Raw genomic sequence first — 14839 nt, forward strand, 5'->3', positions numbered from 1 at the left:
ACCTAGGGCATAATCTACGTGGCAGGAAGGATATAAGTTCTTACTACATTGAAGACTGTTTACTGAGTGGAGAGATTTGAAATGTGATGCCCTATGTAAATCTCTGACAGCACCTGCTGCGCCTTTGGATGCAGGCACACCTGAGAATTATAGGTACCATGGCCCCACTGCTTAGCTGCCTTACCATAGAGAGCAGCACAGTGGTGGTGGTGATGGTGTGTTCTTCTAGAAACAGTAGCCTTGGTATGCATTAGACACTGTTCATGTTGGCTAAGCAGTGCAGGTTTTGCACCTTATTGGGAACAGATCTGTTTGCTGTCCTAGGTCTAATTCTTAATTCTGGATTCAGTAGACACTGTAACTACCAGCATCCTGCTTCACAAGGATGTGTGGTTTCAAATGTAGTTTCCTTTGTGTGTGTTCAGAGAAAAAAAATTCTCACTTGCTCTGAATTCAGAGCTATTGATGAGAAGAACCTTTTTGTTGACGTTCCCTGGCCAAAGGGGAAATAATGGGCATCTCTACTGTAGATTGCCCGCAGGGGTGAGGAGATGGGACAGTTCTCTATTTACTGGGTAGGATGAATCTGTAGAGAGCTTGACAGCTCATGCAGACTTCCTGGAGCCCTTTCTCACTCTGCTTTTCTTCTTTGCAGGCCATGGTCGAGACAGTTAATAACCTCCTGCAGCCGCAGGCTCTGAACGCATGGAGAGACCTGACCGCAAGCGACCAGCTGCGCGCAGCCACCATGTTGCTGGACACAGTGGAGGAAAGTGCCTTTGTGCTGGCCGATAACCTCCTGAAGTCGGACATTGTCAGGGAGAACACTGACAATATCCGTAAGTGACTGGAGCAACTGGAAACACCAAAGGTGGCCAGGGAGAGGAAAAGAAATGGAAACGGGCTTGGAATCCTGAGTGAAGCCCTGGTCCCATTCACGTCAATGGGGGACCAGGATTTCACCCTCTAGTTCTAATGTAGTACAGCTCACTTAGTCTGAATGAAATTCAACCTCTCTCCGCACGTGTTATGTAGATGACTCTTCCTCTCTTGTTTGAGTGTCCCTCTGTCACCAACAACTGTGGAATAGAACATGGGGGTTGAATGGTGGTGTCTGCTTCCCCTCGAGTGCAACTTTCCAAACCTTCCCTTCAGTAATGTGGATTCTTCCCTATCGCTCTTTACTAATGGTAGAATCTAGGAGTTGCCGGCACTCAGCACTTTCTCAAGATTTGACCCTATCAGAGGATCCAGCCATGAATAAATTAGTTGCAATTTTTTGTGGGGTGTAACTGTATTGATGGCCCATAGACAAGGCTTCCCTTTTAGCCAGTAGGATTCAAAGACGTCAGTTTTGTAAGCAGTGGGAGAGCAATAGCTGGATGGACAGATTCGGCAGTGGAACCCATCGATAGTGAACTCTGGTATAGCAGGGCTCCATTGATAGTGAACTCTGGTATAGCAGGGCTCCATTGATAGTGAATTTGAGAATAGCAAGACTCCACTGATAGTGATCTCTGGTATAGCAGGGCTCCATTGATAGTGAACTCTGATATAGCAGGGCTCCATTGATAGTAAACTTGGGTATAGCAGGGCTCCATTGATCGTGAACTCTCATATAGCAGGACTCCATCGATAGTAAACTCTTATCTAGTGATTTATAGTGAAACAGAATGAAAGTTGCCGGCTGATTCAGTGCACTGCCCTGGAGAAATTACATTTTAGCAGGTACAGAACCCCTCTTGTACAGCCAAAGCCTCAAGTCCTTCCCAAACAAAACTCCCTTTATTGTTCTGAGTCATTATTTGCTAAGCTTCTGTGTTGACTGCATAACATTAAAAGACAGTCCCTAGGATCTTAGAGATTTGGCTGACTAAGGTCTGAGTAAGAACTGCAGGTTCTGACTCCTAGTTGCTCTATTCTATGGGGGTAAAATACTTTATAAACGTTTTCGCTGGGTCTACTTGTGTGTGGTTAGGTGTATTATGATTATCTATTATTTGTGTTTCACTAGTGCCTACAGGCCGGGGCCCACTGTGGTATATGTACAAACATATAACAAAGAGACAGACCCCGCCCTAAAGAGCATGGACTACATTTTTTCAAAAGAGCCTAAAGGAGTTAGGCACACAACTCCCATTGCATTTCAGCGGAACTTGGACACTTACATTCCTCTCTTTTGGAAATCACAGCCATAATCTACATCTGTTATATCAGTGAGGGAACCAGCTTACAAGGCTATGATCCTTGATCTTACTTAATACAAATATATTCAGTTGAATTCAAGTTTTTGTCTTTATTTAGCTGACGGTTGGTTTTAATTAAAAAACAAGTGAGATGGAAAGTGCCAGGCCTCCTGCAATGCTCACGTAAAATGAGAACAGCCTTTCTTTTCATTTCTTTGAATGCAGATGCCGAGTGTCGATAAAATCTACAGAACGTACCAAGAGCCAGTGGCAAACTACCAACACTTTCAGATTTTCATGTTAATTGTTGTCTTTTATATTCTTGGGTACTTGTTTGCTTGTTTACATTAACTGGTTGTCTTTGTCTACTACAGAGACTACTTTTTATTTGCTATTTTAAAATTATGTTTAAACCTTCTTCAGGGCAAAAATAAGTAGAAGTCCAAAGCAGAGTCTAGCATGAAACACTGTACATGGATTCTAGTGTTTGCATTTTATTTGGAAAACAGTTTTGTAACTTAGCTGTATATAATTATTTTTAAATTGTGATTTTTTTCTCTGTTTTACAATTCAGTAGCTCACTTCTCTCTTGCTAACAGAACTGGAAGTTGCAAGGCTAAGCACCGATGGGAATTTGGAAGACCTGAAATTTCCACAGAACTTGGGCCATGGAAGCGCCATCCAGCTGTCGGCAAATACATTGAAACAAAATGGTCGAAATGGTGGGTGCTGAATTATGAGTCCTTTCACATCTTTTGATTTGGGTCACCACTTGGTTACCTTTAAAAGTAGCCTGTAAAGGGTGAATAAGTAATGAATAACTCTTATAAGCATGTTGCAGACATGAGCTGTAGAAGTTGTCGTCGTTATAAGAACATCTGCTGAAGGTATTATAGATAGTTATAATTTCAGTAAAAGGTGTTATTGATGATGATGATGATGATTGCAGTAGCACCTAGGAGCCCTAGTCATGGACCAGGACCCCGTGGTGCTAGGCACTGTACAAACCAGTTCTAAAAGACAGTCCCTGCTCCAAAGAGCTTGTAGTGTAAGTAGAGCTACAACAATCTCTTTGGCATAGCAAACTCTGCATTTGTACAGTCCCTGGTCCGTGACTAGGACTTTAGGCATTCTGATAATACAGATAAATCAACTAAACTCGCAACAGTGAGAAGTAACCTATTCGCCTGTTGGATTCTATAACAAGTGATTAACTGTTCATTACAATATCTATTAAGCATTTGTTAACTCTGTATAAACCCTTAATGAATGTACCCTTGATATAAAGTGTGACCTTAACTTATTTCACTGATGTGCACATTTTTAAATCCCCCTTCTCTCCTGACTTGTTCTTGTTAATATCCGAGGAAGGCAAATAACCTACAAAGCCAGATGCAATTTTTCTGAGGGTATATTCACACAGCAAGCAGCAGCAAGTCTCAGACCCCAGGTCTACAAACTCCGGCTTGTGAGGCTCATACCATAGGCACTAAAAATAACTGTGTAGACACTCAGGCAAGAGCTTGGGCGTTAAGCCCACCCCTTGCCCTAGCCTACAGACCCTGAGCCAGAACAGCTACAATGGCTATTTTTAGCACTGTAGCACTCGAGTCTGTAGACCAAGGCTCTGAGAATCGCTGCTGTGGTCTGCTCCCTGCCATATAGATATTCCCTTAGTGGCCAGCCAGGCCTTACCAGATTGCCAGAGACTCAACGCTACATCTATGTGTTTGAATTGCAAACCGAGATCTAGTGATTCATTCTGCAGCCCTCAGATTTGTTTCCTCTGCTTAGAAGCAATGCAGGCAAACCCTGTGCAGCAGCAGAAACAGGAGTGGCTCTTGTAGAAAACCGACCAGGCCAAGTCTAGTAGCACTGCACTTGTGTGGGTATATTGATAGTCAGTCGCTTGGAGTTCTTTCATAAGGTGCCTTGTAAATCTTGCTTTAGTGCAAATGGATTAATGTTATAATAGTAACTACATTTTCTTCCCGACTCTGTGATGTCCTAATACCTTACAGATCTTTTCTGTTACTTTGATTGGAGCTTCTCTAATAGTCAGTTTTCTTTCTTTCTTTCTTTCTTTCTTTCTTTCTTTCTTTCTTTCTTTTTCTTTTTTTTTTTTTTTACTTTTGAGCATCTATAAACCTGTTGTGCACCAGACATATTTAATATTAATGAACTGTCCCATGCCCTTGACTGCATGCTAAATCAGCTGATTGGAAATCTCTTTTACTGCCAAGTGACTGTCAATCTTTGGAAGTGTCCAGGGTCTGTAAATGTGCACTGGTTTCGTAAATCATGCTGCAAGTGGGCCAATGGGGAATGATGCCGCGCCTCAGTGGTAGTTAGCATCTGTTGCCTATGGTGAGAAACTTACATAGAAAAACTGTTTTGAAGTACTGCACTGTACAAACATTTGAAAGATGGCGGGGGAATGGGGGAAAGGGAAGCCCAGTAAATGATAACAACATGAAAAGCCAACACACCAAAAAGAAATGATTAAAAGTTATGAATCTAAATCCTCAGTGTCTCTATCTCTAAAGCTTATGAGCCTCTTGATATGCTATAAATTAAAGATGATGTTAGATGGGAACTGTCTTTAAGCTGCCAAGTTGTTCATTTCTACTTCAGTAATTTGAGCAGAAGCATTTGTTGATCTATCTGTATAGATCCATCGTAACCCAAACCTTGAAGTGCCAGGCTCTGTTTGTACTATAGGGCTTGACAAATTTCTGTTTATGAGATCCATTAAAATAAATACTCTGCTCATTTATTTTATTATTCTGTAATGAGCATGTATTCTGTGGGGGTTGCTTTTAAACATTAGCCTGCATGTGTGTTTGTAAATGTTATAGTACTTTAATCATTGCAAAATAAGCAAAATATAAAGCAGTAGGATAATATAAAGCTAGGTAACCGAGGTTAAACTATTAAGAATCCTGAAGACTCTGAGTCTTGGTCTTGCAGAGATCAGTGGGAGTTTTGCCACTTTGATGGCATCTAGATTATCTCCGAAATTGTAGGATTAAAAGAGAATATTTAATCGGGTGAAATCCTGGGCCTGTTGAAGTCAATGGCCGAACTTCAGTGGACTTCAGCAGAGCTAGTATTTCACCATGTGTGAGTGGACTTTAGAACTCTGTAGGGAAAGAGAAACTCTTTATAAAAGCTTTGGAAGACAGAGGAGAAATCTGCATTACATGCTACTAAGCCTGGTGACCAGAATAGACTTGCACTCAGATGTTACAGCCCAGGACTGTGAGAACATTTTATATTCTTTCAGAAGACCAGATTTGCTCTTTAAACTACTTGGCAATTTTTTCCCCCGGCAGACAGGAGTAGCTCCGAAAAGGCAAAATGGCACTGTGCTTTCCTGTTGCGAAGACAGTGATAACTGTTGAGAAGGGTAGTTGATACCACCAGCTGGTTTACAGTGTGGCAGATATATCAGAATTTTGTCTGCGATTGTTAGTTCCACTTTGGAAGTGGTAACAAAGGGATTCACCAAAGGGCTAGATCCTTATCTGCCGTCGATCAATATAGTCCTGCTGTTGTCAGCGGAACTGCCTCAGTTTACCCCAGCTGAGGATCTGGCCTAAAGCTATGAAATACATTTGGAACCAGTAATATCTGTCTCTCATGTTTAGGCACTTCTGTTCATCCTGAAGTCTCCCCAGAGCACAGGACATTGGAAAAATAACTAGACAATTAATATAGAAGGGGCATTTCAATTTTTGTAAAGTTTATTTTAGTTACAATAAATAATCTTCAAATAAGATCACCATATTATATTGCCATTTCAGGGCTACCTATCTTCTCCTCTGGCACAATCAGGTGCAAATACCTCATTGTCATTACTGCATGGCCTAGAGGACAGATCACTGGATGGGGGCATAGGGCACCTGGATTTTATTCTTGGCTCTTCCCGACCTTTAAAATGGGAATAATGATACTGACCTGCTTTGTGAAGTGCTTTGAGATCTACTGGTGAAAAATGCAGTATAAGTGCTGAGGAGTATTGCCCCACTGGGGAATTTTCCCTCAAGTCTTCAATCAGACTTTGTTCTCCATGGCAATTGTCATCCTCATGTTATTAGGTCATTGTGATAGTCTGCCTTGAAATCACGCAAGCTGGGAAATGTACCGTCGTGACGGCCCAATCCAGGAGTGGAGGGACTTTTTTGTTTTTAATAATACTAATAATCATAAAGGAAAATTAACTCACTGCCGTCTTATTTTAGGGTCTGTGCAATGATGGGGAAAAAAAGCAATAAAGTGTATCGCTTCAGTTAGGAACCAATTTGCTGGTAGTGTGGGTTTTAGGCAACATCCCTAGCAATGGAATTATATGGAAAGGGAGAAAACCTGGTTGAAAAATGTATTTAGTGATAACAAACATTTCACAATTGTTTCTATTGTTTCTTTTTTCTCTTTTGTTGCTGATGGTTTATGGATAATTTCTGACCCGCTCCCCACCCCCCTTCTCCCTCACCCCACAGTCTTGAATGGAAATAGTGTTAGGTTGCTCCCTGTGGCTTAGCTTGTCACTTTACAGTGTGTCCCAAGGATGGGAGTGGCACTGCCCAAGGAGCAGAGCAGACAGCAAAGGGTCATTTGTAGACACCCAACTCCTCCCTGCTCCTCCCTGCTCTGAGAGGAGTAAGCTACTTCACCTCTTTTCCATGGAGCAGGTTATTCCCGCGTGTGCCAGAAGCTGGAGTCCCTTCCAATTCCCCATCTCCCTTCACCTTCTTCCTGCCCACTTGCTCACAGAGAGGAGTATCGAATAAGCAGCTCTCCCCACCCTTGGACAACTTGATGGGCCACATGGAGTTCAGGTATTTGCAGTGACAGTGGAAGCTGAGTTTTCTGCGCCAGGCCTCAATGCTTTTAACTCCTGACTTTTTGTTGCATTCACAGAGCGAGCCAATGATGCATTGTCCCTTAGCAATGTAGGCTGGACCGTTCCCAAAGTGCACACAGCTCTTTGTTTCGGTAGAGCAGACAAGAGGGAGGAAGTCATAGCTAACAGAACATTTTGCTTGGAAGGGACAGTTGTTATCTCTTAACACAACTTTTGGGCTGGACTGGTCTGATCTCTAACTCCTCTCTGCACTTTGTAGGTGAAATCAGGGTGGCTTTTGTGCTGTATAACAACCTGGGTCACTATCTCTCCACGGAGAACGCCAGCATGAAGTTGGGAACAGAGGCCATGTCAACCAATCACTCTGTCATAGTCAACTCCCCCGTCATTACAGCAGCAATAAACAAAGAGTTCAGCAATAAGGTTTATCTAGCTGATCCTGTGGTGTTTACAGTCAAGCACATCAAGGTACTGGAGCGCGGGGGCATCTGGAAACCACAAATTTAAAGAGGTTTTAATTTTATTTCTGAAGCTAACACAGAAAAAGTTCTCAAGTTTGGGCACCTCAAGCACTCAGTAGCCTTGGATTAAATTTTGAGTTATGTGTTTGTCACTTTGTATCTAATGTTTTATAAATAATGTCTCTTTTACATTGTCCTAATCAGGGTCTCTATTATGTAGAAGCCCCATCATTCAATTGCTAATGCATGCCATTCCATAATTAAAAGTTACCAATATATTAAAATAGTCCAAAATATTATTTTATCCTGGTGGCAGGGGATATTAGAGGTAACAGGATTTCAGTGAAAGAGGACAGTGAGCCCTCCATTAGCCAAGTACTGTAATTTCAAAAGTTGATTGCTTAAAGCAATTAATTTCTCTGCTCTGCAATGCAAATGAAGCAATCTGGTTCTGAAGAGTTGAATTTAGTCTGTGGTTGAAATTAATCAAGAACAAAGAACTAAGTTGGCAGAACAAAGAGAGCAGCAACAATCTAACTTTCTCCGGCATGTGCAATACTTGACATATAAACCGTTGCTGATTGTTTATATGAAATTAAAGGGTAAGAGTTACAGAGTGACTCTGGGGAAAGAGAGTGCATTTTTTAGAAGTCTCAGAAGCCATTAGAATTTTTATTGCATTTATTCATTTCTTTCTGCAGCAGTCAGAAGAAATTTTCAACCCTAACTGTTCATTCTGGAACTACTCAAAACACACGATGACAGGGTATTGGTCAAAGCAAGGGTGTCGGCTTCTGACCACAAACAAGACACACACTACATGTTCCTGTAATCACCTCACCAACTTTGCAGTCTTGATGGCACATGTGGAAGTCAAGGTAGGCACTGCTCATCCCTGGGCTGCATGATTAATACAATATTGCTTTGTTGCTGGGAAGAGATAAACATGTGGTGAGGTTGCTGTCTGAAGGCGATTCCATTCATAGAACATGTAACTCTGCCCCAAGTTGTTTGTGTGTCACTCCTATTAACTTCAGCGGGAGCTGAGCACGAGTATCCCATGGCTGTGGCTGGCCCATAGTGTGACCAGCTGCCAAATGAGATGAAGAACAGGGAGCGGTGAACTTCAAAAGGCTGGTTGTAGATGCTGCATCCAAACCCATGATGACAGAGAGCTCGATGCTGCATCTTTGCTCATGTGGGGTCTGACTGTGCTCTGGAGGCCCAGCTTGGCAGTGTGGCTGGTGGGGAATAGCAGGAGGGATCTGCCTTGCTGGGGCTTTCTGCCTCTCTAGATCCCTGTGATGCTGACAGAGCTCTTTTGGGGCTGTGGCTTACTGCCCCCTGTGCAGCCAGTCAGCACCTCTGGCCAGTGCATGGGGGCAGAACTATGCCTCTCTCCCTTCCCCAATGGCAGCCTGGGTGCTCCTGTAAGTCACTGCTTGGAATTCAGCCTGGCTCTGTTTCAGGCTGCGCAAGGAAGGAGAAGTTCCTTACACCTTCCTTGCCACATGGCACACTCCTGTTAGGGCCAAGTGGTCCATGGTTAGCCCCATTGACTTCAGTGGCATCACTTGCTTTGAGCCAGATGGTGTAACCCTTACTCACTCCAAAAGGACTTTTACTCACGTGAATCATCCCGTTGATGATGGTAGAACTACCTGTGTCTGTAACTGCTTCTCAGTGTGCTCACGGCTTGTAAGGTGGAGACGTCCGCTTAGGTTTGATGCACACACAGGCGAAAGGTTGAGTTGGTTCTTACATTATCTGAACAGGTTTGCCCATCTGTACTGGACTAGGTGTGCTATTTCTAACATTGTAGCTGAGATTGTAAAACAAGTTATTAGCCCAGTTTCAATTATTAATCTTTAAAAGGGAGTACCTCATGATAGTCTCTCTCTCTAGGGATAAGTGAGTCATGGTTCAAAGATCGTTTTAGTGAAAAATCCAGTTTTTGTCTTTGTTTTGCTTCTTGTGACTAAACATTTGCTCACACTTTTTTTTAAAAGCATACATTCTGCAAGCTGTAGGCTGGCCAATGATGCATTTAGTAGGTCTTTATTAAACAATTCAGCTTCATTTTCAAGTCCGCTACAGTGCATGTGCCGTAGCTACTTCTCACAACAGGTCTATTGAGCCACCAGCCCATAGTGATAATGTTACGATCGAATAGCACTGGTTCCTCTGACACTGAATACTGTCCAAGTGACTAATGGATCCGGTATGTTGCCAATGTAATGTAAGAATCATAATGACTGCATTGACATTGTATTGGGTCTGAAGGAGTTTGTCACATCAAGCAATGACACTGGACGTTGTTCTTTTTTTCCCCCAATGGTGGTATCTTTTATGTTAACTACTCATTGCAGTGCTATTTTGTATTGAGCATATTAGGCCCTGTTTCTGCAATTAGATGTATAGGGAGTCCCATCAGCTTCAGTGGAGCTCTGCATGGATGCAGGGTTCTGTCCACACAGGTCCAATTGCAGGGCTAGGGCTCTGTTTTGCATTCAGCATCCTCCATACAAACTCTATCAAGAGAGTCCGATAGAACAGTTCAGAGCTGCTACCATAACTACGGAGATGTAACTGCATATGCTCTTATGGTATCCCAGGAACTTCTGAATATTTTTCCAACATTACTCCTTTGTCTGCTCTCGTTTTTATGATTTTTCTAAAGAGAATTTAAAAGCACTGACTTCCAATATGCATTAAGGCTCTCTTATGAATGACAAAAGCCATGCAAAATTAAAAAAAGGGACCTGCAGCTCTTTTAACACTCATGTAGCACACTTGTTGTGACAGAGTGCAACTGGGCAGAACTGGATAGGTTGAGGATAAAGGGGGAGAGTGTGCTGCCAGATACATGGATAAAGTTCCCATTGGCTTCCATGGGACTTGCTGCCATGCAATGAAGAGCAGAATTTGGCTTTACATGACTTCAGTGACTGCCTGGGATTGGCCAGCTAAAGACAAATCGAAGGTCTGATTTTAGCCTGAAGAATGGGAATATTCAATGCAAATGTTTAACAGAAGAACACAGTTCTGCTGATCAAGTTTAGTTTTTTGTAGAGGGTCTGGAATTGTTTGGATTTACCAAAAGAATGTGTGTTTGTCTGGTTGTCACCTGTCCGGAGATGATAAATATGCCATGTCATAGAGGTGAGAGGTCATGTCTGGGAAATGTGGATAACTTGGATGGGGATCTGGACAACAGCTAACAGCTTGGAACAAAATGAGGAGTTTGAGAGGGGAAAAGTATTTTAGACTTTTTCTGCCCCTTGACATGGTGTTGCTAAGTGCAGAGTCCAGCCCTATTCCTAATAACGATGTCAGTGAAGTGGTTATTGTATGGTACATATCTGACCCCAAATAAGTCAACTAACAAAGGGATGGGTTCTGAGGACTTTGTTCAGTTTTCACTCAGTCTTTACTAGGGCAGCTCTCACTGAATAACCATAAGGGTGAAAGAAAAACAGAGTAAGGCCCTCAGGAGCTGGAAAAGTATACCAGGCATAAAAGGAAAATGAATCCTACTAGAGTTTAATTGAGGAAGAAGGATGCCTCAGTGATTAAGGCACTAGTATGGGACCATGAGACTGGAGTTCAGGTCCTTGCTCTGCACAGACTTCCCATGTGGCCAAGGGCAAATCCCTTCCCCACTCTGTCTCTCCATTCCTCATCTGTAACTCGGGGATCATTACCTCACAGGGGTGTTATGAGGGTAAATACATTAAAGGGGCTCAGATACCCCAATAATGGGGCCATATAAGTATAATGGAGTCTTAGATAATAATACCTTAATATCTTATGTAGAGCTTTTCTTCACTAGATCTCAGACTGCTCTATAAAGGAGATCTGTAGCATTATCAACATGTTGCAGACGGGGAAGCTGAAGCACAGAGAGTGGAAGTGATTTGCCCAAACTCACCCAGCGGCCAAGTTGGGAATAGAATCCAGATCTCCTGAGTTCCAGTCCAGTGCCCTATCCACTAGGCAGCACTGATTCACATCATGTTAGTCTCTCTTGTATGTTAACTAGTCTGTTTTCATGGCTGTAGAGTCTTGTTCATTTTTTATTTGGCTACTACCAAAACACCGCTGCTGCCATGGTAAAGTCAGCTCTATTTTGTTGACTCTAACCTAGAAGGGCAGCTTGCTGGCCTCTCTCTGCTTCATAGATCATTACAGTCTAAGTTTAGCCTGCAGTGTGAAAGGGAATTGGTCTGATGGCTTCACGTGATTCCAGAGAAGCAAGCCCAATGCGTTAAATAGGATTCAGGATAAAATACAAGGGAGCGTTTGGTGCAGAATAATTTTGTGGGCAACGCATAACTTTTCAGAACATGTGAATCAGAAGGGAATGCCAGATTCCATCTGGCTACCCTGTGCCTTTAAGGCACAGCCTCTAGCAAGGGAGCGGTACGGAGAAGCATTGCCTCGGGGCAGCAGAATGTTCACAGGCAGCACGCACACTGCTGCTAGTACCCTTGTATGCAGCTTACTCCCCATACTCTGACCCAGAACACTAGGGAGACATGTGACTCCCTTTCCCCACTGCATGCGCTCAGGGTAATAGGAAGAGTGAGATCCCAGGTCTCCTGGAAGCACAGAGATTCAGCCTGGTCCTTATGGAGGAAAGCTAGGGTTGGCAGGTGTTATGTTCATGGCACACACACAGAAAAGTTAGATTAAAAATAAAATGCACTTGCTGGAAGGTTGCAGTGTAACACTGCTTCATTTCTTAGAATTTAGAATGTTAACACACAAGAACCCTAAACCAGAGAGAGACAATGCAGGCTGCTCCCTAAAAACCAAAAGAGACAAGTCACTCCACCTTACTCTAGGCTGGCCTTTGACAGACTGACTCCTCTGATTCCACACTTCCCTGGAGAGCCTCCTACCCGGCAAGCAGGACCAGGAAATTCCTTAGGATTTGAATTAGCAGCTTATAATTTTTATAGTTTTCAGTATACCATCAACAACTCCTTATATCCTCACCTGGCTACCTGAAATATCCTACCTAATGATAGAGAATACAACATATCATGGGGAACAGACACCTGAGCCCCTCTTCTTAGTTTAAAGTTGACAGAACTATGATTTGACAAATGTCACTTCTGGCCATGAATTAGCTCCCTCCTTAGTAAGATGGTAATGCTGTGTGTTCCTCTAAAGGAGAATTCTGCAGACATTCCCTGAGTTATGGGCTGTGCTTTAATTATTAGCATACTGGGGTGGGGGAGAGGTAGGGCCTCTGATTTATTCAGCAAATGATTGATAGCCTTCTGCTTCTCTACTCAGTAATAGCTATATGTCTGTATCTTAAGGAAAAACAAATATCAATGGCTGACCATTAGAGCTGTGATTTATCTGTGTGTCTTAAGACTGGGAGTTGATGGGATCAATTCCAAGCTTAACAGGACTCTACTCAATTAAGAAGAAAGATTTTTTTTAAAAAAAGATGCTATCTGCCTATTAGAGTTAGTTGAGCCTGGAGCTGGCTTTATTCCTCAAATTCAATGGGCTCCCTGCCAAGTTTACATGACTTTCCAAGATCCTGGGACTCTGGGAACAGTAGAGTCTCCCCTGATGCCCCCTCAATTTAAAAGGCATTGAGTTGGGTGCCCTTTCTCCCATACATAATACTGAGGAATAACCCTGTGCTCGGCCATCTCCTCCAGGCCTCTGGAACATAATACATGGAGTAAGGATAATCACACAAGCTGACTTCATTCCCAGCAGGATATCTTTTGACAGGCATGTCAGGCAGTCCCCCACAGCAAATGCACTCACAAGTCATGATGTGAATGGAAATTCACAGGCTATTCCAGAGATGCATGCTGTAATTCAAACAAAACCCATGTCACATAAGAGTTGGAAATATTGTGGTGTCTCTGCACAGAAGTACAAAATAATGATGTGCTAGTTATGAATGATCATTTATATGGTAGTATCACTGAGAGATCAGGGCCCCATCGTGCTTGGTGCTGTACAAACACAATAAATGACATGCTGAGCCTCTAAGAGTGTACAGTCTAAAGTGACAAGACAGGCCCATGTTGGGAGGGGAGACAGAGAGACACAGCACATTAGTGGCAGAACAGGAATAGAGCTCAAGTCTGTCGTGTTCCAGTCCAGCATCCTATCTGCGGACCACATTGCCTGCTGTTATTCAGACCTCTTCCACGGATTCATAATATCTTTGTCAGGTATCAAGAAGATGTCTGCCATCCCTGGTTATCTAACTATTGTACTCTCCATCTACATAACACAGTGTGCAGTCTGCCTTATGGAGTCGGAATATTTCCTGTCTTTCAGAGAATGTATCATTGAAAATTAAAATGTTCATTTCTCATTTAGATGCCTTCAGACTTTCAAATAAATGAAACACCTTTCCATCAGATTACAAATAACTTTGGATGGTTTTATACAACCCTTAGATGCAATAAGACTACATTAGTTCTTATGCCCTGGAAGAAAGCACATGGTTAAAGGACATAACCCATTCTACCTGTGTGGTAACAGCTAAAGAATTATCCTTCAAAATTTACAAGCTGATTTTCATAAAAGCGAGCACTTTGCATCACAATAGCCATAGCAGATGCAGCTTAAACATACCGTAGGAAAAACAGGCAACCAGAAAACTCGTTCAGTGCTGGTGGGAAAAATCCATTTAAAAAGACCCAACTGTTTGAGTCAGAGTACCTTAAGGTAGACAGATATTGCTGAGCAACATCTACTGTGCACTACAAATCGCTATTCCAACAAGATGCTTTAAGTACAGCAATTAATCTGAAGCTTTAAAATGTTATGCTATGCTACACATAAATTACATCATCATCATCAATTATTTTGGAAATCGAGGAACGAGGAGAGTTGAGGAGAGAAAAGAACAAACATTTATAAAGTCTAAGTGGAACGTATGGGTGCATTGCCTAGAACCACTCTCTGAATTTCAGATCTAAAGAACAGGATAAACTCATCCCTCAGTGAGACATACATTAACATGAGTGGGATTGAATGGCAGTATCAAAAAGCAGAATTAGGCCCAGGATCTAGAACGTGTTAAAATATCCGAGCCAAATTCTAAAGCTGCTGTATTATACGTTGAGTAGGGCAAAGGGATTTTGCACCTGCTAAAGGGTTAAGTCTCTGCAGAGAGTTTTATTATGCTGACTTATTCAAAAATGTGTTAAACAAGGAGTGTTTCAATTAAGCAGAAAAGTTATTAAATCAGCTTGTCTTCACTGGGTTTTTTAAATGAAAAATAAAAGACTATTTGAGCGTGTGTCAAGAACAGGAACCAGGGAACTTAATGGAAT

The 14839-nt window shown here is 42.4% G+C and overlaps 1 protein-coding gene across 31 annotated transcripts in view; it reads left to right on the forward strand.

Moving 5' to 3' along the window:
* ADGRL3 (adhesion G protein-coupled receptor L3) overlaps positions 1 to 14839 on the forward strand; it is an 810612-nt gene that overhangs the window by 656970 nt on the left and 138803 nt on the right. For 30 of the 31 annotated variants that reach the window (XM_048848457.2, XM_048848466.2, XM_048848467.2 and 27 more), the window contains 4 exons: positions 656 to 839; positions 2786 to 2908; positions 7313 to 7521; positions 8216 to 8392. In XM_048848457.2, coding sequence (XP_048704414.1) covers positions 656 to 839; positions 2786 to 2908; positions 7313 to 7521; positions 8216 to 8392 — 693 coding nt within the window. The remainder of the gene's footprint in view (positions 1 to 655; positions 840 to 2785; positions 2909 to 7312; positions 7522 to 8215; positions 8393 to 14839) is intronic. The other variant, XM_048848441.2, reaches the window with a different exon arrangement.

The sequence above is a fragment of the Caretta caretta genome, chromosome 4, assembly GCF_965140235.1.
Source record: "Caretta caretta isolate rCarCar2 chromosome 4, rCarCar1.hap1, whole genome shotgun sequence".
NCBI classification, from domain to species: domain Eukaryota; kingdom Metazoa; phylum Chordata; order Testudines; family Cheloniidae; genus Caretta; species Caretta caretta.